At 42.1% G+C, this 26,227-nt stretch overlaps 1 protein-coding gene across 7 annotated transcripts in view; it reads left to right on the top strand.

Moving 5' to 3' along the window:
* The window catches only part of rapgef2b (Rap guanine nucleotide exchange factor 2b), a 375,793-nt gene that overhangs the window by 234,746 nt on the left and 114,820 nt on the right, over positions 1–26,227 (top strand). For all 7 annotated transcript variants that reach the window (XM_073042996.1, XM_073042998.1, XM_073042995.1 and 4 more), the window contains one exon: positions 24,251–24,382. In XM_073042996.1, the coding sequence (XP_072899097.1) occupies positions 24,251–24,382 (132 nt within the window). The remainder of the gene's footprint in view (positions 1–24,250; positions 24,383–26,227) is intronic.

The raw sequence follows: 26,227 nt of genomic DNA, 5'->3' as shown, positions 1-26,227 counted from the left end.
ATGGCTGAGTCCAAATCTTGGATCTCATCCTAGCAGTAAAGTGGGTGCACATTTACCAAAATACTGCATTTTCACAAGGGTAGTTAGTGATAAAATTCCCTGATCACAAACAGTAAGTTTTATATATGTCTTTGCAGATAGTTGTGCAGTCATTGAAGAACATCAAATATCTTTAATGGTTATGCATAAAAGATGATCAGTCTGTTGTCTGCGTCTCCTCTCAGTTTATGAAATGTCTGTGCTTCTAACTTTTTTTTAGAGTTGGTCAATCATTGTACTTGCATCCACAATCTGAGTTACCCAACTGTATTGGCTTGTACTGGATGTAGGTTCCAGCCCTGGGAGTTCTCATCCCTTTACCTCTTGTACATATATTTTATTCTTTTCCCAGGCAGTTGACTAATCAACAAAACGTGATATGCCTGTTTGCACCTGTTGCTATATGAAGAAATATATGTAGCATCTAATGTGATCCACAGGATAAGGCTTTATTCTTTTCCTGATTTAAAGATCCAGGGGTTTGGGCTGACCTTATTCTGAAGTTCAAACATGAAACTGATTGTGTTTATGTACAGTTTTGCTAAGTATATTCAACATAAGCCAAGGCTTGCTTTATATTTTTCTATTTATTTCAGCTACTGCTCTACTATATACATTGACTTGATATCTTTCTGCATTAGCGTTTGTTAGATCCAGTACTAATATTTTTTATTAATTATTATTTTTTGATTAAGTGTTTCAGTTAGGCCAATCAATTTAGTTGGTGCAGTTGGGTCAATGATTTAGTTCTGTTGTCCAATAGAACTAGTCAGCAAAGACAATAATTTATGATTTCTGCTTTGAATAACTGCAGATCTTCAGTGCCTCTGCAACGTTTGATAGCTGCTACTATGCTTCTGCAGGAATGAGGCATAGTAGCACATTTGAATTTCAATGTGTTTCTATGTTTGATTAAGGTTTAACAAAGTGGGTCACTAGAAATAAGGAAGGGTTTTTGAGAAATACAAGAAAGAAGTTTTTTTTACTCCAGTCCAAATAGTAGTTACCATTTGCTATTCAGAGCTAGGTAGCACCTTGGCACAGTGGGTAATGCTGCTGCCTCACAGTTTCAACTTCAGTAAGCTGGGTTAGATTCTGACTACTGGTGCCGTCTGTGGGGAGGTTGCATGTTCTTCCTGTGCTCTTTCCCCCAGGTATTTTGTTCTCCTCTCACATCCCCAAGAACTGCCAGAGATAGGTTAACCATAAATCACTTCTAGTGTAGATTGGTAGTGATGGACTCAATGGGGAGTTGATGGGCATGTGAGAAAGATTAGGGAAACAGTATTAATAGTATTGTTCTAAGAGGCGACATAGACTCAGTAAGCCAACTGGCCTCCACCTGTTTAGTAAGAGAATCTGCAAACAAGAATACAAATTGGGGTTATGGGGTTGCTGGGGGTGGCGTGGCTCCAAAGGCCAGAAGAGCCTACTCTGCGCTGTATCACTAAATAAATAAAGCTACGGAACTGTGGTTATGTTACTGAATTAGAATGTAAAAGCAGAGAAAATGAATCAAACAATTTTTACAGTGTACTGCTGGAAGTTGTTCCATTAGAACAAAGAGCCAAGAGTTCTGAAGAAATTAACACTGGACATTAAAACAATAGAATTTGGAGGTTTCTGTTGAGAAGCAGAAGATGGATTATAATCAAGGAAAATAAGTTTTTGATTCAACCAAAAAACTAGGTAAATAAACTATTAACATATTCAGCATTGAGCTGAATGTTGCAAATATGGATTCAAGCATTATGACTGAATTTGAAATTTTCAACAGGAATGAAATAAATGGGATTTTTTTTAATGTATTCACTTCTGGGATCTGGGCATTGTTGATGAGGCTTCCATGTGCTATTCCATTTGCCCATCTCCAATTGCCCTGGAAAAGGTAAGGTTTTCCCTTAGTAATTTTGGATAGGGAGTTTTATGATTTAGACACAGCAACATTGAAGAGTTATCATTGAAGAGTCGAGGTGTGCAACTTGGAAGAAAAATAACTTTAAAATATTCCTAAGTAATTAAAAATGGTAAATATTAATATTTAAAGATTGTACTTTCAGCAACATCTTTCTGGTATTCCTACAATCCCAATTTGAACTGAAGAACCTTCAAACTCTGACAACCTCTAGTACCAGTTGTATTAATGATTCTATTCATAAAATTGTGGTCACTTCACCTCGTAATGTAAAGCTTTTCTAAATGTTGTCTTCTCCTTAATAATGGATTTTAGCAGCTTCCTGGGAGTTGATGTCAGACTAATTGACATGCAGTTCTTTGAATTTTTCCTTTCATTACTGCAGTCTTCCTGTTGATTTACTTTTTTTTGATATGTTAAGACCTTCCTCAGATTTGGGGGAATTTTTGTAATTCTGACTTCCAAATGTAGGTCATAGGGATTTTTCTGGAATTTTTAAATGATTTGTTTTCACTGATTCTCTCCCCCCTCCATCCCTGTAATTACGTTATATTCCTCACTTTCTCTGGTATTTCTTGAATACTTTCTGTGTCCTGATGGGGACTGATATGAAACAATTTGAAACAAGTTTCAGTGAGTTTTTCTTATAACCTTCCTTCTGTGGCAACCTTTAAGTGCCTTATGCCACTCATGAATCAATCAGTTTTCATATTTCTTAGTTATTTTTAATTATATTAATTTTTTCTTTCCTTTATCATTTTTTGGGTCATCCTTTCCAAATTTTGCAGATCAGGTTAGATTTGGGGCCCTAGGTTTTGGGATGAATAAGAATTTTAGCATATTGTAGTCCTGTGTATTATATTGTTTATTATATACAGTATATAGAAGGATAGAGCTAGGGAGCCTAAGACCTTTGCACAGTACTGGAATAACTTTATGTATTACATTGTACGGCTACCACAAAAAACAAACACATTTCAAGACGTGAATGATGATAAATCTGATTCTGATATGGGTCTCTGTTGTGGACTGAAAGTGGGAAAGGGGCAGGGAAAAGGGGAAGAGAGAGGGAAAGGAGTGGGAAGCACCAGAAAGACATTCTGTAATGATCAGATACCAAATGTATGACATTAAATAACCTTGCCTGGTGTCTCAGGGCTGGCTGTATCTGTACGCATGCCACCCCACCCCGGTACTCCTCTGCCACCTCTCCCACACTCCTCCTGTGGCACTCCAGCCTTGCCATTCCAGACATCCTCTGCTTCCAACAGATTTCCAAACTCACTCTCTGCTCTACATTGACAACTATATTGACTAGATACACACACACACACACACACACAGTATATTTAGTGAACTGTATGGTGGTCAGTGAAAATTTAAGCTGTACATCTGCCTGTACAAAATCTATATCCCTTCATTCCCTGCTTGTTCACATGCCTGTCTAAATGCCTCATAAATTCTGTGCTTTGTTTCTACCACCTCCACTGGATTTGCATTGCAGGCACCTACCATTCTTATGCAAAAATCTCCTTTAAGTTTCCCCCCACTCAACCTTTAAGCTATGCCATTTTCAGTTGTACAATGTCCTGTGTATGTTACTCAAAATGGGGTCTTTGGTTTGTTACAAGTAGGAATGCTTCTTTGTCTGATAAATGTTTCTCTCGCCGTTGTTTCGCTTTAGAATGGCTGATATGGTAATTGTATTCATTTGTTAATCAATGGGGAATGTTATTGTGTTTTGTGAGGCTGGGAACTTGGGGGAGGGGTTGCGCGGGCTGGGAGGTGAAGTCAGTCGGGAGGGAGAGCCGAGGAAGGTGGACGTGTGCTCGGAAGATCACCGGGGAGTCCGAGGTGGAAGACGTTGAAGTCGGAGGCAAGTGACGAGGGGTCGAATCGTTCGCTGGTTGAGCTCCAACGAGTGCACTACCCTGACTGAACTTTGATAAGTTGGCGCCTTCTGTTTTTTTTCCTTGTGTATATATATATATAGTATTGCCTAATCCTCTTTTAATTTTAGTAAACTCTTTAAAGTGTATTTCATAACGGTATTTGTTGTGGGTTTGATACTGTCGGCGGGAGCGAGGCATAAACTCGATTCTCACAGCACCTGCGTGTACGGGAGGCGGGGTTGGTGTGTGGCTGGATCTCCTTTTCCCCTAGACATATACCAGCCTTTTTGGGTAAGTGTTACATTTGTGGGGTGCTCGCCCGGGATTGGATTGTCAGGGGGCTGTGGAATCGCGCAGGCGAGGCCCAAGGTGATCCGACCCGGGGAGGTAGCACTAGTGAAGGGGAGACACGATTTCCGGCGGGGGCGCTGGTGAGGCCCGAAGTGCAGAGACCAGGGGTGGTACATGCGAGGCGTATAGCTATAAGTGTCAGGAACACCTCGGCAAGAGAAATCACCTTTAAGAGGGGAATGCCGCTGGCACATCTGTTCCCGGTGACGGTAATGTCTAGCGCACCAGTGAGGACCCCTAACAGGGAGGGATTGGAGCATCGAAGGGAGCTGACCGCTGAAGTCTTTAACTTCGGGGATTCCCCTGTGTCGCCGGAGTGGAAACACGGGCTAGTGGAGAAGATGCTGAAGATGGAAGCTGTTTTTTCTCGGGGCGAGTTTGATGTTGGCTGCTCCAAAAGCACTCGCCACACCATCCGGGTGACGGAGGACACCCCGTTCCGAGAGAGATCCCGGCGGCTGGCTCCAGCAGATGTTGAGGACGTGCGGCAGCACTTGTGCAAGTTGAAGGAGGCCGGAATCATAGCTGAGTCCTGAAGTCCTTATGCGTCCCCAATAGTGGTGGCACAGAAGAAGAATGGGCGAGTGTGCATGTGTGTTGACTACAGGACGTTGAATTGGCGAACTGTCCCTGATCAGTATACTGTCCCAAGAGTCGAGGATGTGCTGGCCTGCCTGAGCGGTGCGAAGTGGTTCAGTGTGCTGGATTTAAGAAGTGGGTATTACCAGATCCCGATGAGTGCGGGCGATAAAGAGAAGACCGCTTTTATCTGCCCGCTGGGGTTCTTTCAGTTTGAACGACTGCCCCAAGGCATATCGGGAGCCCCAGCCACCTTCCAGAGGCTCATGGAGAGAACTGTGGGGGATATGAATCTGTTAGAGGTGCTGGTGTACCTGGATGATTTGATAGTGTTTGGATCGACTTTGGAGGAACATGAGGAGAGGCTGTTGAAGGTGTTGGGCCGGCTTAATGAAGAAGGGTTGAAGCTTTCCCTGGACAAATGCCAGTTCTGCAAGTAGTCGGTTAGCTACGTTGGCCATATCATTTCGTGAGAGGGAGTGGCTACTGATCCAACCAAGATAGAGGCTGTGACCACCTGGCCGAGACCCCAGAAAGTGGGCGCTCTGTGCTCATTTTTGGGGTTCTGTGTGTATTACCGGCGATTTGTGAAAGGATATGCCAAAGTGTGTCACCTGTTGACTCAGCTGTTGTGTGGCTATCCCCCGGTGGGAAAGAAAAGGACGGGGGACCAGAGGCAGGACGCTGGAGGATACTGGAACCCGGCGGAACCTTTTGGCTCGAGATGGGATGATCAGTGTGAAGAGGCGTTCCGATCTTTGAAAAGGGCACTGACCCAGGCCCCAGTGTTGGCTTTTGCCGATCCCCAGAAGCCATATGTGCTGCACACGGATGCCAGCCGAGAGGGTCTCGGGGCTGTTCTGTACCAGGAGCATGGCAAAGCATTGAGGCCGGTAGCCTTTGTCAGCCGAAGCTTGTCGTCATCGGAGAGAAACTATCCCACTCACAAGTTGGAGTTCCTGGCGCTGAAGTGGGCGGTGGTGGACAAGCTGGGCGATTACCTGTACTGAGCCAAGTTTGAGGTGAGAACGGATAACAATCCTCTCACTTATATTTTGACTTTGGCGAAGCTGGATGCCACAGGACATCGGTGGCTGGCGGCCTTGTCGGCATATGATTTCAGCCTGAGGTACCGCCCCGGAAGCAAGAATGTCGATGCGGATGCTTTGTCTCGTCGGGAGCCGGGGGAACAGGAGAGGGACGAGGAGTGGGAGAGTGTCCCTGCCCCTGGAGTGAAGGCGATGTGTCAGTTTGCTATCACCGTGAAGGCCGAGGGAAGAGGGAGGCTGGAACGAACCGTGGACCATTTGGGGGTTTTTGACGACGCCATACCCCTAGCTTACTGTGACCTAACCGCACTGCGGACTAAACAGTTGCCGGAACTGAGTCCGGGGGATGTGGCAGCTGCTCAGCAAAATGACCTGGCCATTGGCACAGTGTGGAGAGCGGTCGAGAAGGGGGATGGGGCGTTGGCTGAGAAGGCGAAACACCCATTCGTGCCTCTGTTGTTGAAGGAGTGGTCTCGGTTGAAGTTAAAGAACCAAATCTTGTGCCGGGTAACGGCGCCTCCGGACCAACCCCACTGTTGGCAACTGGTCCTGCCGGAGGAGTATCGGCAGGCTGTACTCCAGGCCCTACATGATGATTCTGGACACTTGGGGGTGGAAAAGACCTATGGATTACTCAAAGACTGGTTCTACTGGCCCCGGATGAGGGAGGAAGTCGAAGAATACTGTAGGGGCTGCAGTCGTTGCATCCGGAGGAAGACCCTGCCCACGTTGGCGGCTCCACTGTCGCACTTGCAGAGTGCGGGACCTCTGGACCTGGTATGTATGGATTTTCTGTCGATGGAGCCTGACACCAGCAACACCGTGAATGTCTTAGTCATCACCGATCATTACACTAGCTATGCTCAGGCATTTCCCACTAAGGATCAGAAGGCGACGACAGTGGCGAAGGTGTTATGGGAGAAGTATTTTGTTCATTACGGCCTTCCCAGGTGAATCCATAGCGATCAGGGGCGGGACTTTGAGAGCCGCCTTATCCATGAATTACTGACTATGCTTGGGGTTGAGAAATCCAGGACTACCCCTTATCACCCACAGGGAGATCCGCAGCCAGAGAGGTTCAACAGGACCCTGTTGGATATGCTCGGGATGCTGGAGATTGGGCAGAAAAGCAGGTGGAGTCGTCATATTGGACAATTGGTTCATTGTTACAATTGTACTCGCAATGATGCTACAGGATATTAACCCTATTATCTGATGTTTGGACGGGAAGCGAGGTTGCCCATTGACTTGTGTTTTGGGGGTGAAGTGGGTGAATTACCCGGGAAGTCCCATCTAAAGTATGTGTCCGACATGAAGAGGGAGTTACAGCGGGCGTACGAGTTGGCTGAGGCGGCGGCTACCAAACAAAATCAGAGGAATAAGATGCGGTATGATCGAAAGGTGAAGTTTGTTCAATTATTGCCGGGCAACCGGGTCCTTTTACGGAATTTGGGACTCCCTGGTAAGCACAAGTTGGCAGATCGATGGGCAGTCAGCCCCTATGTAATAGAGAGCCAGATGCCGAACTTGCCAGTTTACCGGGTGAAACTGGGCCTATCAAGGTACTCCATCGGAATCACCTGCTGCCACTGGGTCAAGCGGTGCAGGTGGATACGGAGCCAGAGTGGGAGGTTATGCTTAGTACAAGGACTCTGCGAGGGCGCGGAGAAAGGGAAGAGCCCGCTGCTGAAGAGCGGGGACGGGTCCCTTGCCCAGAAATGGCTACCGATTCGGAAGAGGACGACTCAGATGAGTGGCCCGTTCCCATTCGCTGATGCTCCAGTACCTGGAGAGGAGGCTCCTGGCCTGGCATACTGAATTGGGTGAGAGGAGGGAAGGTCTTGAGGGTCAGATGGAGAGGCAGCCAACATTGGTGGGAGAGAGGGTGGAGCCCGAGCGTGAGCCGGAGAGATCTCAGGTGAGGGAGGACCCCCGTGAGGAAGGGGGTGAGGGTCTGTCAGGTAGACCTGGGGTGTCCGAGACAGTGGGTTCGCAGGTGAAGAGGGAACCCAGTGGAGCAGAAGTGGTATGGAGATCTCAGAGGATTAGGCGCCCCCCCCGGAGCGGTTGACATATGTGGTACCAGGAGAACCGAGTGTGATTTCTACTGCTCTGGGTAGTTATGTCACTGCTCTGGGTAGTTATGTCACTGCTTTCTGCACCTGGGTTGGGTTTTGTGTGTTGCAAGAAGCTTTGGGGAACTCTAGTAATGCCATGAGGGCATGACATTTGCTGGTGGGGAGAGAATGTACAATGTCCTGTGTATGTTACTCAAAATGGGGTCTTTGGTTTGTTACGAGTAGGAATGCTTCTTTGTCTGATAAATGTTTCTCTCGCCGTTGTTTCGCTTTAGAATGGCTGATATGGTAATTGTATTCATTTGTTAATCAATGGGGAATGTTATTGTGTTTTGTGAGGCTGGGAACTTGGGGGAGGGGTTGCGCGGGCTGGGAGGTGAAGGCAGCGGGAGGGAGAGCCGAGGAAGGTGGACGTGTGCTCGGAAGACCACCGGGGAGTGCGAGGTGGAAGATGTTGAAGTCGGAGGCAAGCGACGAGGGGTCGAATCGTTCGCTGGTTGAGCTCCAACGAGTGCACTACCCTGACTGAACTTTGATAAGTTGGTGCCTTTTGTTTTTTTCCTTGTATATATATATATATTATATTGCCTAATCCTCTTTTAATTTTAGTAAACTCTTTAAAGTGTATTTCGTAACGGTATTTGTTGTGGGTTTGATACTGTCGGCGGGAGCGAGGCATAAACTCGATTCTCACAGCACCTGCGTGTACGGGAGGCGGGGTTGGTGTGTGGCTGGATCTCCTTTTCCCCTAGACATATACCAGCCTTTTTGGGTAAGTGTTACACAGTTAATATCCCATGAACTCTGTGGCTGAAGAATTGAACATTTTCTTTATGGATGGTCTCATGAATCAGTTATTTCAAAATTCCACACTAGGACCAAATAAGAATTGTTTTAGATAATTTCTCTTAATCTATCTTAATTTTCATTTTTATGTTTCTGTCTTTCTTTTGCATTTTGTAAAATGCTTAAGAATGAGATAAATTGGTTGATTTACTTCCTAGTATGTTTTATGAGATATTCTTCAATGGCTTGTTAGCCTTCTGGAAGGCATTCCTATTGCTATTTATGAAAAATTCTTTTTAACTGTCACTTGATTCAAGCTACAGATATCCCTAGGTAAAGCACACAAAGTCAGTAGTAAATAGAGATGTTGCCATGTCACTGCTGATTACAGAATACAGGCAAAGTTGTTTCAGTGTAGTTTAGTCTTATTCCTTCCTTTAATCAGTGTAAACAATCACAAAGTTATCTTTTGGCTATAGTTTCTTGCAAGTGGAGAAAGTTCTAAACAGGATGTTCACCTTTTTCTTTCCTTTTCCTCTGTTGGTTGATTTTGTTCTGTTTTACTTTTTACAGTTGTAGCATTTAGTGCCCAAGTATTCTAGTGCTAAAAAGCTTCGGTGCTCAAGTTTTAAATTCATTTGCTTATCTTTACCTTGCCACATTCACTTTTGGACAATGTTTGTTAACTAAGCATGTGCTACAATACATTACAGTGCATAAATCCTGTCACTTTTGTTCCTGTTGCTGTAGGAACCTGAAATCATCCTAATTATATTTAAGGAGATAGATCTTTGTAAACTTGTGTTCAGTAAGAAATATTCAGTTTCTGAATGCAAGTCCCAAATCGGTGCCTGGGTAGGATGAATTAATGGGTTCTGGTTTATTGGGACACATTAGGACCAGTACAATTTGGCCCAATTAAGTGGCTGCTCCAGTTAGATGAAGTTTTATGGAAATAGTTAAAAGGTATAACGAAAAAAAAACTACTGTTTAACTGAATAACAATTTATGTACTTAAATGAAATACAAAACAAATTAGAACAGTACCAATCCTTCAACAGTACGATAAAACTGTGATTTAGTTCCTACTAGTTATTGACAGAGGAGTTCATCTGTTGTATTCTTTTGACTGTAAATGAAGAAAATGAGCACAGACATCTAGTGCAGATAATGGACTGCCTTCATTCAATGCTTTAGACAATTGCAAACTCCAAATCTTCATTTTCATTGTAACATTCAAGGTGATTGTTGATAACTTCGTACTTCCTAACTTGCTGAAGCAGTGAAATAGTTTCCTTTTTCATTCCCGGCTGTTCCTGGCATCTCAAGCCTGAAAGCTTGAAATGATGGTAAGCAAAACAGTTCCAGATTGTCTTGCTGCTTATTTCTTGGCAACTATCAGCGACAAAAATCACTGGTGTTTGAACACAAACACACACAACTGACGCTATTTAAAAAAGATTGCTCTAAGCACAGTGTAATGTCTAATGGCCACGCATACCCACATGACTGACACTAGTTATAAACTAATCGGCACCAGTCTCCTGGTTAAGCGGCATTGTGTCCCAAAGGGAATCCTGGCTACTTACTTGATTAGTTTTTGTTCTTTAAGAGTTGTCCCAAATAAACGGCTGTCCTGATTAACTGATGGCCTAATTAACTGGAATCCACTGTATTTCAAATACTCATGTACTTAAATCCACTGAAATATTTATTTTATATTAATCCTATGATCTGGGTAGTCTTACATTTTTTGCATTGAAATAAGATATAATCCTTTTGTAAGCTGCTTTACAATGTTTACTTGGATTTTCAGAAGGTCTTGACAAGGTGCTGTATTTGAGGCAGTTACACTACATAAGACTGCATGGTATTACACAAAGAATGCGGGCATGGATAGAAGGTTGACTGGCAGGAGGCAAAGAATGGGAATAAAGAGGGCCTTTACTGGTTAGCTGCCAGTGACTAGTGGTATTCCACAGGGGTTGGTGTTAGGGCAGCATCATTTCACATTATATGTCAGTGATGGAATTGATGGCTTTGTGGCTAAGTTGGCAGATGATATGAAGATAGGTGGAAAGATAAGTAAAGCACCAGGTTCAGACAACATCAGTTTTTATGGAAACTCTGCTGTAGACAACGGTCAGAGGTTTTCTGTCATCTCTGCAACTGCTGTCTGTCTGAACATTCCATACCAACCTTTTGGAAAACCGCCATCCTATGTCCAGTTCCCAAGAAGAGCAATCCCACCTGCAATAATGACTACAGTCATGGAGCTTTAACATCACGGGTAATGAAGACTCCTCCTTCCACAGCTACAGGTGATGTTAAGTGAGCTCCCTGGCCCACTCCAGTTTGTTTATAGGCTGAAAAGAGGTGTGGTATGATGCAGTACTAATGTTACCGCAACATAGCTACACACACCTGGAGAGGCCTAGATCATTTTTTTAGGATGTTGTTTGTGGACTTCTCCAGTGCATTTAACACTATGCAACCCCATCTCATGAGGCATAAACTCCCAACAAATGAATGTAACCCCCCACCTCATACTCCTCAACTTCTCCTTCCTCACAAACAGGCATCAAAAAGTGAGATATAATGGTTATATGAGCACCAACAGGCAAATAGCAACTGGAGCACCACAGGGCTCTGCTATCTCACCAGTCTTGTTCACACTGTACACAGACAACCGCAAAAGCTCACACCCAGGCATGCAGTGCATCAAGTACTCGGATGACAGCATCAATGAGGAAATCAATACATTTGCTGGCTGGTGCACAAACATCTATCTGGACCTGAACCGCTGTAGGAATAAGGAAATGGTAGTGGACTTCAGAAAACAACATACACTGTCCCAACCCTGGAAATAAGTGGCCAGTCGATAGAGCATGTTGCGGAATACAAGTACCCTGGCACAACTATAGATAACAAAATCACCTTTAAGACTAATAGTGGGTTGATACTCTCTAAGTGCCAACTTGGCTATTTTTCCTTAGGAATATGTGGAAACAAGTCCAGCCATCGATTTTCCAGATATTTTATAAATGCTTCTTTGAATCAATATTTACCTCCAATATCAAGTCATGGTTTGGAGAAATGAGCTTTATCAGCCACAGAATAATTAGTAAAGTCATTGGCCAGGAACAAGAATCACTCAGCAGCGTTCATAAGAGATGGACAATAAAGAAGGCTCAACAAGTAGATGACATTACACATACTCTTCACACATACTACACTCTCATGCCGTCTAGATGCCACTACAGGTCCCTGCCCATCAGCACCAGAAGAGCCTTATCCAGTTTTGCACCTTCCTCCAATTGCCTCCTCAACAACCAATTTTGAATATATAGATAGATAGATACTTTATTCATCCCCATGGGGAAATTCAACTTTTTTTCCAATGTCCCATACACTTGTTGTAGCAAAAGTAATTACATACAATACTTAACTCAGTAAAAAATATGATATGCATCTAAATCACTATCTCAAAAAGCATTAATAATAGCTTTTAAAAAGTTCTTAAGTCCTGGCGGTAGAATTGTAAAGCCTAATGGCATTGGGGAGTATTGACCTCTTCATCCTGTCTGAGGAGCATTGATTGCATCGATAGTAACCTGTTGCTGAAACTGCTTCTCTGTCTCTGGATGGTGCTATGTAGAGGATGTTCAGAGTTATCCATAATTGACCGTTGCCTACTCAGCGCCCTTCGGTCAACTACCGATGTTAAACTCTCCAGTACTTTGCCCACGACAGAGCCCGCCTTCCTTACCAGCTTGTTAAGACGTGAGGTGTCCCTCTTCTTAATGCTTCCTCCCCAACACGCCACCACAAAGAAGAGGGCGCTCTCCACAACTGACCTATAGAACATCTTCAGCATCTCACTACAGACATTGAATGACGCCAACCTTCTTAGGAAGTACAGTCGACTCTGTGCCTTCCTGCACAAGGCATCTGTGTTGGCAGTCCAGTCTAGCTTCTCGTCTAACTGTACTCCCAGATACTTGTAGGTCTTAACCTGCTCCACACATTCTCCATTAATGATCACTGGCTCCATATGAGGCCTAGATCTCCTAAAGTCCACCACCATCTCCTTGGTCTTGGTGATATTGAGACGCAGGTAGTTTGAGTTGCACCATATCACAAAGTCCTGTATCAGTTTCCTATACTCCTCCTCCTGTCCATTCCTGACACACCCCACTATGGCCGTGTCATCAGCGAACTTCTGCACATGGCAGGACTCCGAGTTATATTGGAAGTCTGATGTGTACAGGGTGAACAGGACCGGAGAGAGTACGGTTCCCTGCGGCGCTCCTGTGCTGCTGACCACCGTGTCAGACCTACAGTCTCCCAACCGCACATACTGAGGTCTATCTGTCAAGTAGTCCACTATCCAATCCACCATGTGAGAGTCTACTCCCACCTCCATTAGTTTGTGCCTTAAGATCTTGGGCTGGATGGTGTTAAAGGCACTAGAGAAGTCAAGGAATGTAATCCTCACAGCACAACTGACCCCCTCTAGGTGAGAGAGTGATTTGTGCAGCAAATACGTGATAGCATCCTCCACTCCCACCTTCTCCTTATACGCAAACTGAAGAGGATCCTGGGCGTGCCTGGTTTGTGGCCTCAGATTCTGTATTATCAGCCGCTCCATGGTCTTCATAACGTGCGACGTCAAGGCAACAGGTCTGAAGTCATTCAACTCCTTTGGTTGTGGTTTCTTCGGTTCCGGGACAATATAGTATGCGTCGCACCTTTGACAGTAAAAAGAGTCAGTTTTATTATGTGTATTTGTATTTTAAATAACTTGCATTAGTTTTTAGTACACCCTATCCTTGTTATATGGGTCTTCAGACAATGCGGATTCACAGTTATGTGTCGAACCTATTTCTACCAACTTCTCCTTGTATGCGTCCAAAACTCACAGTTATGCGAGGCTGTTGGGACGAGAAGCACCGCTTTCCCGCCAATAGACGTCACATGCGCACGCCTCACAGTCTTACTCCCGCCAGTCTCTCATTGGTTTTGGCAGCGTGTTGATGTGCGATCTTGCACTCTTAAAACGTTTGTTGTTATTACCTATGGTGCACTGATTTTGTGCTTGAAATATTTAACTATGCCTCCTAAGCGTCCTATGTCAAGTCCTGGGCCATCAGCCAAGCGGCAGAGAACCGCTTTAACACTTGGAAAAAAATGTTGGAAATTATAAACAGGGCCGTGTCAGGTGAAGGTATCACAGCTCTGGGATGCTACTTCGACCTGTGTGAGTCCACGATCAGAAACATAAAGAAAAATGCTGAGAAAATAAAAAGTGCAGTGATTGATTTATCACAAGTGTCTTCAAAGATTGTTACCAAAGTGTGTAACTCTATTATGACAAAAATGGAAAAAATGTTGAGCTTGTACATTGAGCATGAAAGAAAGAAAAAAACACTTAGTTACGATCATCTTTGTGTGAAAGCTTTGGAAATTTATGGTCACCTTTGTTCAGAGGCTAGCGAGGAAGTGTCAAGTGATATTGTTAGCTTTAATGCAAGTAGGGAATGGTTTTCTTTGTAGTTGCGGGCTATGTTAGCTGAGTTAGGCATCACACCAAAGCAGATGTTTAATGAAGACGAGACTGGTCTTTTTTGGAAGCGTATGCCAAAATGCACTTAAGTAAGGATGAAAAAACTGCGTCAGGTTTCAAGGCAGCAAAGGATAGGTTGGCTCTGCTTATGTGTTCCAATGCCGAAGGAGACTGTAAGATGAAGCCTCTGTTAGTTTACCATTCACTGAACCCTTGTGCTCTATGATTTATTACATTGAATATTACCTTAAATTGATGAAATATAATGCGAATGTTGCCTTGTGGTACTGCTTTTGTGTTGTATTGATATAAAAATGTGAATAACTTACAGATAAAACATATTTAGGAAGCCCTCCAGAATGCATCCCTATTTTCTCCATTTAAGTAATTATTCACGTTATGTGTTTTCCATACTTGCATTGACTGTGAGGAATGTATCCCCCACATATAGCGAGGATATGGTCTATTTATTATCTGTTGTGAGTATTTTATATTGTGTTTAACTAGATGAAGTGTGGTGTTGTGTATCTTAAGTTCTGTGATGTTGTCCTTACCACTGCACAAACGAAGTTCGTCATGGAAAGTAAAGTGAATAAAATAAAGTGAAGGGGCAGGTAGTGTTGACTAAGCAGGGAGTCTGGAGAAAGCCTTGGACAGATTGGGAGAATGGGCAAAGAAGTGGCAGGTAGAATATAGTGTAGGGAAGTGTATGTTCATGCATTTTGTTAGAAGGAGTAACGATGTAGACTATTTGCTAAATGTTAGAAAATTCAGAATTGAAAGGTGCAGAGAGACTTGGGAATCCTTGTGCAGGATTTCCTTAAGGTTAATTTGTAGGTTGAGTCGGTGTTATCACTCATTTTAGGAGGGCTAGAGTGCAAAAGCAAGATTGAATGCAAAGGCTTTATAAGGCATTGGAACGTTCCACACTTGGAAAATGGTTCAGCAGTTCACCCCCCCCCCCCGTCTAAGAACTGGTCTGCTGGTATTGAAGAGGGTCCAGAAGAGGTTCATGAGAATGAGCTCGGGCATAAAGGAGGCCCTGAGCCTGTAGTTCCTGGAGTTTAGAAATCTAGATAGAATGGATGTGGCAGGGACGTTTCCTGTAGTAGGGGGGTCTAGGACCAATGTGCATGGCCTCAGAATAGGACACCCATTCAGAACAGAGATGAGGAACTTCTTTAGGTAAGGGTAGGGAATATGTGGAATTCATTTCCATAGACAGCTGTGGATGCTAAGTCATTAGGTATACTGTATTAAAAGTGAAAGTAGATAGGTTCTTGATTATTAAGGGCTTTAAAGGTTATGGGGAGACTGCAGGAGAATAGGGGTTGAGGAGGCAATAAATCAGCCACTTGATGGGTCAAATGCCATTAATTCTGCTCCTATGGCATAATTTTGAACACTAGATTTGGATTCTTTTTTTTATCACATGTACATTGAAACATATAGTGAAATGCATCATTTGTGTTAACCAGCATCACCTATGGATATGTGGGGACAACCTGTGTCACCCCACATTCCAGCACCAATGTCGTATGCCCACAGTGTTCAGCAGAAACATAGCATGCCCACAAGTTTGAGCAGAACGTTGCAAGTAGAATGATACATAGGCTGGGATTATCAAGCAGTTCAGAGGTCATCATGATGCTTGACCATCTCAATATTTTGAGTACTTTCTGGTTTTGTTTTGGATTTCTAGCATCTATATTATTTTATCTTAGAAAATTTGATCTAGGTTGACCCCACCTCATCATTGTCTCATTCGGCAGCCTCTGGGCTTCTCAAAAGCACACCTACTGCCAAAATTGAAAGGAGAGAAGTGAGCCTTTTGGGCTTTGATCAGTACACACATTTCATTTTGAAGATGAAAAGATTGTTTTCCCTCCCTTAAATAATGAGTATTCTTTCATAATTGGATGACGATGTTAAAAACACAGATACTGAAATTTAGTAGCAAATCACAAATATTAAAATTTAATAGCAAATCACATTAATAAAGTGGTGTCATGGTAAAAATTAGTTACATTATTGGTTTGCTTGTGTTGGATATCAATTTGTTTTTGCACCCAAGTGGCTATGCTGAAAACACCTTCATTGAGAAGTGGGTTTGATTTACTTTTGTGTTATTTCAACTTTATTAAAAGGTTAATTAAAAAATAATATTGATTCTTTTATTTTGTTCATCATCGTTAATATTTTGTTTTATGCTCGGTAATTTACAGCTATGGTGGTTTGAAGACAGATTAGTTGCTCCCAATGCCTTTGGCTGCAGAAGAGAAAGAATTACTGCCTCATTTTTAGTAAGTTCTTTCATAAGCAGGCAAAGGCAGGATTGGCAACTGCAGCTCTTTTTTGTTGCACAATGAACATTTAGTGCACTCTAAGTTGTGAAATATTAAAAAATGATGGTGCTGACATAACAATCTTCATGAAGTACATCTAAATATTTAATGAGGTCCAGTGCTTTGGAGATCAATGTTTATGAAATATTTGTAATAGGCTGGATTGATCAGACCCAAAACCCCAAACAATTTGAGTGTCAGGAAATGTAATAAACGTACAAGCACAATTTAAGCCTAATTTATTATTATAAAATAGAAAGCATAAGTAAACCACACAAGATACTACATAGTTATAAAGATTTCAGGGCTCACAATTCGTAATCTTCACTTGATTTTGCCATTGCCAAAGGATTTGATCACTGCTGTTGTTGTGTTACTTCGTATTCCAACCCGTGAAATCATCTTGGGTCTGTCCTCAACACTGATCACCATCCCTCGGCTTAGGTGAAGTCCCAGAAACGAACCAAGAGGTGCCTCAGTAAATAAGGGTTCAATCCACAAGCACAGCAAGACACATAGAGACAGACAAGCTATTTGATCTTTTGTTTTCATGCCACTAACCCAGCATGAATTTCTTTCATTCAAACAACTCATGTTTATCGACAGACATCCTGATGCCACTGTGCCTGAGGCCAGAAAGAATCCAACCGCTATCAGCAAATATTTAACAAACCTACAGTGTTTAACTTGTACAGACACCTTGACACCTTACATGCTGTGAGCTTACTGAATTAAAATGTCACTTGGAGCTGTTCAGAATTTCATTGAATATTTAAAAAAATATTAATACACCACAACACATTATTGTATAATTTGCAAGCTGTCTAGATAATAACCATTCATTATTATATTATTTTGAACTATTTTCCTTTCCAAAAGTTCAGACTTGTTAAATAAAGATATTTTACTCAAGTTGCTCTCTTTAAGAAAGGAAGGGCACATACAATGCCATCAATGTGGCACAAAATGCTTGACAATTAAGAATTTTTTATTAACATATAGTGGTTGTTAATTATTAACTGCAACAACCAATTTTGGAGCCAGGAGAATCTCTCAATTTAGTGGTGTTATGTATTAACCAGATGATCTGATTTTGGTTGTGTTGGTGGCAGTATAAATATTGGCCCGGAAAATGGAATCATTGATTTTGAGGTGAATTTGCTTACATCTGAGCCATGACTGATACCACGTGAAAATCCTTCCTGTCAAAGTATATCCAGCACCAGTAACCTGGGTTCATTTCCACCGCTGCCTGTAAAGAGTTGGTACATTCTTCCCATGAACACATGGGGTTTCTCTTGGTGCTCCAGTTTCTTCCCACATTCCAAAGACATAGTAGTTTGTAGGTTAGTTGGTCATGAGTGTAATTGGGTGGGGTAGGCTTGTTGGGCCAGAAGTTATAATTCTGCATCTCTAAATAAATAATAAGCAGCAGAAATGTACATACTCAAATATTGAGTCATAAGAGACATTAGGGATAGTCACTGCTTCCTGGTTCCACTGAACTGAGTTTGTATGTTTTTTAAAAATTGTGATTGTGTTGATTTGATCTCTGCATTCTGGTTTTCTCCCCATCTCAAAGGATTTGTCGGTTAATTGGCCACTTATGTGTAGTGAGTGATTTTTTTTGATGGATTGTTCCTTGAGTTTGTATAGATGTAACAGGCCAAATGGCCTCCTTTATTATAACAAGGAAATATGATAAATATTATGAGAATATGGCCAAGTTCTTCTGTTGGAGGAGAAGGTGGTTTAGGGAGAGAAATCAAGAGCTCTTGGCCTAGGTTGTTATTGATGAGGTACGGGAAAAGATTATTACTTAAAACAGTAGTAAGTGTGGAATAAACTGTCCTTTGTAATAAAACAAGAGAAAATCTACAGATGCCAGAAATCCAAGCAACACACATAAAATGTTGGAGGAACTCAGCAGGTCAGGCAGCATCTATGGAAATGAGTGCAGTTGACGCCTTGGCCCGAAAAGTCAGCTGTTGTAGCAGTGTGCCACACTGTACTCTTTTCCTTAGATACTGCCTGGCCTACTGAGTTCCTCCGGCATTTTGTGTATGTGTTCTTTGTAATATTTGGTTTAAGATTAAAGGTAAAATAGGTTAAATGATATGTTTGGGATTTAATATGAGATAAAAACATTTTAATTTGGACCAGGAGTAAAAGAAAAAAACATGACTAAGTAGAGTGAACAATGAGAAGTTCAATTTTAAATAGTCAATGGTTTATGGAACTTGGAAGGCTCAGACAAAGTGAAAATGGCATGATTTTTTTTTCAGCAGCACAGGTTTGAAGCAAGCATTGAATATTTTGAAGATGGAAGTAACTCCTTTTTTTAAAACTTTTTTTATTGTGTTTTCAAATAGTTACAGAATAAAAGTGTGTGAAAAAGAAAATATGTTACCCATCCCCCCTCCCCTTAACCCCTCCCCCTAACATCCCTATTGAAAGAAAAAAGAAAGAAAAAAAAGGAATGCCTGGATATTAGAAGATCCCCACATGCTCCACGGAGTTCGTAATAACTTTAGTATATATATATTTATTTATTTCCCCAAGTAACCAATTATTTCATCTTCGGAGTGCCTATATATTTAATCCTGTCTTTTGTAAATAAGGGCGCCAAATTTTCAAAAATGTTTCATATTTATCTCTTAAATTATAAGTTGAGTAGAGAGGCTTTATGGTCAGCAAGCCAGCTTCATTTAAGCTATGCTTAATTACTGTTTAAGGATTAGAATTGTGTTAATGGACTAATAGGGTCTGTGACAGGATCAGAAGACAGTACATTGGATAAAAGTGTATGGTGTGGAAACTTAATTTGCATTAGGGTGGCGCGGGGTACATGGTGATTAAATTGCTTTGATTTCTCCAACAAGCAATACTGGTGGTGAAGTTGAGAGCGTTATGGGAGATATGTGAAACTCTACTCTCCCTGGTGACTGTGTGTGGGAAATGCATCTAGCTGCAACTCCTCACTGATCACATAGAGCAGCTTAACCTGCAGTTGGATTTGCTAAAGAACATCCGTGATGCTGAGGGCATCGTTGTCGAGCTCTAGAGAGGTGCCATACACCTATGCTCCGTCTGTCAGAAGTAGCGGGATCTCCCAGTGGCCGTCCATTATAATTCCACTTTTCATTGCATTCTGATATGTCGCAATGAGGCCACGCTCAGGTGTGAGGAGCAGCTCTGTATATTCCGTCTGGATAGCTTCCAACCCGATGACATGAACATCGGTTTTCTGAACTTCTGGTAGTGCCCCCTTCCCCCTCCTCCATCATTCTTATTTCCCTTTCTAACATCTCCTATCAAATTCCCCCTTCTCCAGCCCTCTTTCACTCTTTCTCTTTCACTAATCAACTTCCCAGCTCTTTACCTCACCCCTCCCTCTTTGGGTTTCACTTACCACCTTGTGTTTCTTCCTCCCCTTCCCCCACTCCACAACCTTCTAACTCTGACTCCTCATCTTTTTTTCTTCAGTCCTGATCAAAGGTCTGGGCTCCAAACATCGACTGTACTCTTTTCTGTAGGTGCCTGGCCTGCTGAGTCCAGCATTTTGTGTGTGTTGCTTGGATTTTCAGCATCTACAGATTTTCTCTTGTTACAGATGAGAATTATGTTAAGAATTTTACCCATTTCCCTTGGCTCCACTCATAGATTACTTCATTGATCCTTAAGACCAGGGACCTATTCACTCCCTGGTTACCCTTTTGCTCTTAATATACTTGTATAATATTTTAGAATTCTCCTTTACCAGATCTGCTGAAGTTTCACATCTGCTTTTTGCCTTTTTAGCTTCCTTAAGAACACACTCCTACATTAATTATGCTTCTCAAAGATTTTTCTTGATTTTAGATGTCTGTAACTGACACTGCATGCTTCCTCTTTTTTCCTGACCAGAGCCTCATTACCTCTCATCAGTCAGAACTTCCTAATCTTGCCAGCCTTACCCTTCATTTTAACTGGAACTCTAAACTCTCTCACACTTTTAAAAGCTTCCCACTTGCCAGAAGTCTCATGACCTGCTAACAGCCTCTCTTAATCAAACTTCGCAAGTTTCTATCTAATGCTACCAAAATTAGCCATATCCCAATTTAGTACTTTAATTTGTGGACCAGTCCCATCTTTTTTTCCATAGAAGTTAATAGAGTTACTGTCACTGGTCCCAAAGAGTTCTCCTACTGACATATCAACTACCTTCCCAGCCTCATTTTGCAAGCTGAGGTCAAGTGTAGTCCCTTCACTAATAGGGCCATCACCATTTTGTTCCAGAAAACTTTCCTGGATGCACTGAACAAATTCTGTCCCATCTAATGTCATAGTGCTGTGATAGTCCCAGGCAACATAAAGTAAGTTAAAATTAGCCTATTATTCCTACCCCTCTGTGATTTCTCTGCATATTTTCTCCTTTAATTCCTGTTGACTATTGGGCTGCCACAGAAGTGTCCCACTGATGTGAACCTGCCCTTTTAAAAATTCTACTCAAACAGTTTAAGTGGATGAAGCCCAAGAATATCCTAAGTACAACTGCGATGTTCTCCCTAATCAACAGTGCAACTTCCTCCCTCCCTCCCTCCTTCCTCCACCTCCACTCTTATCATGCCATTAACATCTGTATTTTATGTTATTCTCAGCAATGTTGTGTAGGGGTAATAATGAGTGACAAGTAACAACTGTGCTTAAAATGATAGTTTTTAGGGGAACCTTCTACCTAACCAGGGATGTTACAGATTGTTGCACTGACTGACTTTTTAGTTTTGTTTTCTCCAGCCTTTAGAGCCTGTGAAGGCACTGTGAAAGATGCTTCCATTTTCATCTGGGAATAATGAAACATGTTGAGTTTTAACTAAGTGGCACCACAATGAATCTAGTTTACATGCGGTTGCCATTTCAATTCCAGTTCCATAATTATCCCTCATCTCCATCACTCCTACCATTCTGCTGTATAGTAGGGTCTGAAGTGATGTAAATCTTCATTTGAGGTGTGTAACATTCTGTTCAGGCAGCAAATCTCCAGTGTCATCATAGTCTTGGAATTCATAGCCATCTTTAAAAGCTGGACTTGAACCTTCATGGTGGGAGAAATGAAAACAGCTTGCTACATTGAGTATACATGTGAAAGCTGATAGACTTTGAATTATATGGCAAGTGTTATGTAACTGAGGTAACTGAAGGACCACAAATCAGTGCTTGTTTTCTCATCTAGCAGTGTGTGATTGGAAAGAGCTAGAAATGGCTGTGCTAGAAATGTGCTACAGTATCGATTAGTCAGAATGGAACTTCAAGCACAGACTTTAAATGGTGGAGAAGTTTAATGCTGTAATGGGTTGAAACATTAAATAGTTGTTTCAACTCAATCAAGGAAATGGAAGCTATGGATGGATGGGACAGCTTAGAGGGACAGAAGTCTAGAATTTGGCATTTTGAGGATAGGAATGGTTTGTTGACATCTTAAAAGTTGTAGACAATAATTGAGGATGGGGTAATTTGCATAGTCAGAAGTAAATGTCTGGATAGTTGGTCTTTTATTGGAAATAGATCAAAGGTCATCATGGAAAGTAGAAAGGCATTCTGTGAACACTGCAAAATCAAGTTCAGGAGAAGGTAACCTCAAGAATTTCTCGCTATTTGGTCAAGAGGAAGAACACACAGTTAAATCATTGCTCTACAAAATTTAGAAACGGATCCTTTTCTGTACATTTTAGCAGGCAACACCCAAATGTGGATTTTAATAAAGAAGCTGATTTTGTTTTATTTGGGGTTTTAATTGCTATATACACTTGGTGGCCAATTTATTAGGTACAGTAGTGGAACCTGGTGTAGTTCTTCTTCTGATCAGGAGAATATAATGTACTGTAGCAATGTGCTACACACAGCGCTGAAATAACGACACTGAAATAAGTCATCTCGAGACTAGTTTATTAAACTTCGCGGCGCTGGCATTTAATCCCTAGCGCCCACCCTCTCCGGGCGGAAATGACATCAGAGGTGCATTACCAAAGTCTCTCTCTGCGTGGTGGCTATTTGTGAGCCGGTTCGCCTGCGCAGAAAGTGGGTCGCCACAGTACTTTGATAATAAATTGACATTGAACTTCATGATCACAGCCATCATTATTTCTGATTTACACAAGCTCTAGGTTACAAGATGTTTTTGGAATTGCCTATACTTAAAAAAATAATATTTATGCTTAGAGGAGGGTGACCTGGAGCATTTTTGTGTTCTGGATTTTTTGTGGTCCAGAGCCAGTCAGATAACGAGGGGTTTCAACTTGTATTTGTAGGTATATATAGAGGACAGAATTTAGAATTTTGCTGAAGATGCCAAAACTGGCAGTGTGTTTGATAGTGATGAAGAAAATTCAAGGCTGCTGGAGCATGTATTTGGACTGGATAGTTGGCACTGAGATTCATTGGGGATATGTGAGCTAATGCATTTGGGGAGAGCAAGTACGGCTTGATATGCTAGATAAATATGGGTTATTATGAAATGTAGAGAAAGAGGATATTGGAGATATCCTGTACGGATTCTTGAAGGTGGCAGAGCATTGCTAGTTGAGTTAAGAAAGCATATTGTATGCTTGCATTTGTTGGCTGAGATATAGGATATATGACCGGGAGGGGAAGTGGGGTGTCATGCTAGAACTGTATTAACATAGAGCCTTAGCTAGAGTACTGTGTACAGTACTGAAGAAAGGATACAGTATCATTACAGCAGTGTAGAGGAGATTTACCACGATGAGAGAACACTGAGTGGAGACTTAGTTCAAGTTCAGGTTTATTGTTACTCAACCATACACATCTATCCAGCTAAATGAAACATCATTCTTCTGGGGCCAAGGCGCAAAACACAGTACATGTCATCATACACAGCACATATAGCCACAAAATAAAATTAGCACAAGTCCCTGAGTAGCATGACCTGAAGATTGATAGGTTGGCATAAAGTGCGAGAGTTGTCCAAAATCATAAGAGATTTCTACAGGGTTAACAGAAGGAATTGATAACAGAGGACAGTAGCCAGGGGCATAGATTTAAGATGAATGGTAGGGATGTTTTAAATTATTTTCATTGGATGAATAAGGTATTTCTGCGAAAAGTAATGGAGGCTGAAACCCTAAACATATTTAAAGAGTATCTGGATTGACCGCTTTAAAATAAGATCACGTGGCTATAAATTAGTAGATCAATGATCCAAACGTCTGTCTTCATTTAGCATAAATAAGATGTACTGAAAGAGATTTTCTGCTTCATAGATTTGTCTCTGTACCATTTAGTTTTTACTCTGGGGCATGGTTTGTGTTTTCAGTTTCCTCATTTAGTTTTAAACTTGCTAACAATCTGTAGAACTTAATTTTAAAATAAGTTGTGATTTAGCAAACAATTATTTTTACTCCTGTGTAATCAATGAAGCCAATACCTTAACAATGTTAACTTATTTGAGACTGAGTATTGGCTCAGGATAATTAGGAAAACGTTACATTTGAAATTTAGGCCAAATCTATTCATATTGAACATATATGTTTCACCTGAGATTTTATTGAATTTTGTCATGATACTTTTAGCATAATACTTTTTAAAACCAAAAGTGCTATAACTTGACTGTATCAAATTCTCACTTAGCTTTATCCTTTTTCTATTGTGCAGCTTCCTGCAGATTTCACGAAATTACACCTCACTGATAGTCTCCATCCACAAGTGAATCAAGTGTCCTCCAGTCATTCAGGATGTAGCATCACCAGTGACTCTGGCAGCAGCAGCTTATCTGATCTTTACCAGGTAAGTGGACATTTTTTAAAAATGAAAGTGAAGAGAATGCATGAACATTGATTTTTCAAACTTCTGGTAATTACAGCCTTGTCTGAGTGGATAGACCTCTATCAGCTTTGCACATTTGCAATTTTTCCCATTCTTCTTTACAAAACTGCTCAAGCTCTGTCAGGTTGCCGATCATGAGTGAACATCCCTTTTCAAGTCCAGCCACAAATTTTCAATTGGATTGAAGTCTGGACTCTTGACTTGGCCACTCCAGGACATTAACTTTATTGTTTTTAAGCCATTGCTGTGTAGCTTTGGTTTTAATGCTTGGGTTTCTTGTCTTGCTGGAAGACAAATCTTCTCCCAAGTTGCAGTTCTCTTACAGACTGCATCAGGTTTTCCTTGGATTTTGCTGCATTCATTTTACTCTCTACTTTCACAAGCTTTCCAGGGTCTGCTGCAGTAAAGCATCCTCACAGCATAATGCAGCCACCACCATGCTTCACGGTAAGGGTGTATTTTTGGTGAAGTGCGGTGCGTGAAGCACCTGGGCAACATAGTTGTATGCGCAGTCTCTCCCATCTCAGCCACTGAAGCTTGTAACTCCCCCAGAGTTGCCATGGGTCTCTTGGTGGCTTTCTCCACTAATCTCCTTTTTACACAGTCACTCAGTTTTTTTGAGGATGGCATGCTGTAGGCAGATTTACTGCTGTACCATGTTCTTTCCAGTTCTTGATGATTGACCTAACTGTACTCTTAAGGGATATTCGGTGACTTGGAAATTTTTTGTATCCTCTCCTGATTTGTGCTTTTCGTGGAATTGTTTGGCGTGTTCTGTTATCTTCATAGAACATAGAACGTAGAATAGTACAGCACATTACAGGCCCTATGGCCCACAATGTTGTGCCGACCCTCAAACCCTGCCTCCCATATAACCCCCCCACCTTAAATTCCTCCATATACCTGTCTAGTAGTCTCTTAAACTTCACTAGTGTATCTGCCTCCACCACTGACTCAGGCAGCACATTTCACACACCAACCACTCTCTGAGTAAAAAACCTTACTCTAATATCACCCTTGAACTTCCCTCCCCTTAGCTTAAAGCCATGTCCTCTTGTACTGAGCAGTGGTGCCCTGGGGAAGAGGCGCTGGCTATCTACTCTATCTGTTCCTCTTAATATCTTGTACATCTCTATCGTGTCTCCTCTCATCCTCCTCCTCTCCAAAGAATAAAGCCCTAGCTCCCTTAATCTCTGATCATAATCCATACTCTCTAAACCAGGCAGCATCCTGGTAAATCTCCTCTGTACCCTTTCCAGTGCTTCCACATCCTTCCTTTAGTGAGGCAACCAGAACTGGACACAGTACTCCAAGTGTGGCCTAACCAGAGTTTTATAGAGCTGCATCATTACATCGCGACTCTTAAACTCTATCCCTCGATGTATGAAAGCTAACACCCCATAAGCTTTCTTAACTACCCTATCTACCTGTGAGGCAACTTTCAGGGATCTGTGGACATGTACCTCCAGATCCCTCTGCTCCTCCACACTCCCAAGTATCCTGCCATTTACTTTGTACTCTGCCTTGGAGTTTGTCCTTCCAAAGTGTACCACCTCACACTTCTCCAGGTTGAACTCCATCTGTCACTTCTCAGCCCACTTCTGCATCCTATCAATGTCTCTCTGCAATCTTCGACAATCCTCTACACTATCTACAACACCACCAACCTTTGTGTCGTCTGCAAACTTGCCAACCCACTCTTCTACCCCTACATCCAGGTCGTTAATAAAAATCATGAAAAGTAGAGGTCCCAGAACAGATCCTTGTGGGACACCACCAGTCACAACCCTCCAATCTGAATGTACT

This window comes from Hemitrygon akajei, chromosome 4, assembly GCF_048418815.1.
Source record: "Hemitrygon akajei chromosome 4, sHemAka1.3, whole genome shotgun sequence".
Lineage (NCBI taxonomy): Eukaryota > Metazoa > Chordata > Chondrichthyes > Myliobatiformes > Dasyatidae > Hemitrygon > Hemitrygon akajei.
The sequence above is the reverse complement of the archived record's forward strand: the minus strand, read 5'-3'. Positions and strand labels throughout refer to the sequence as shown.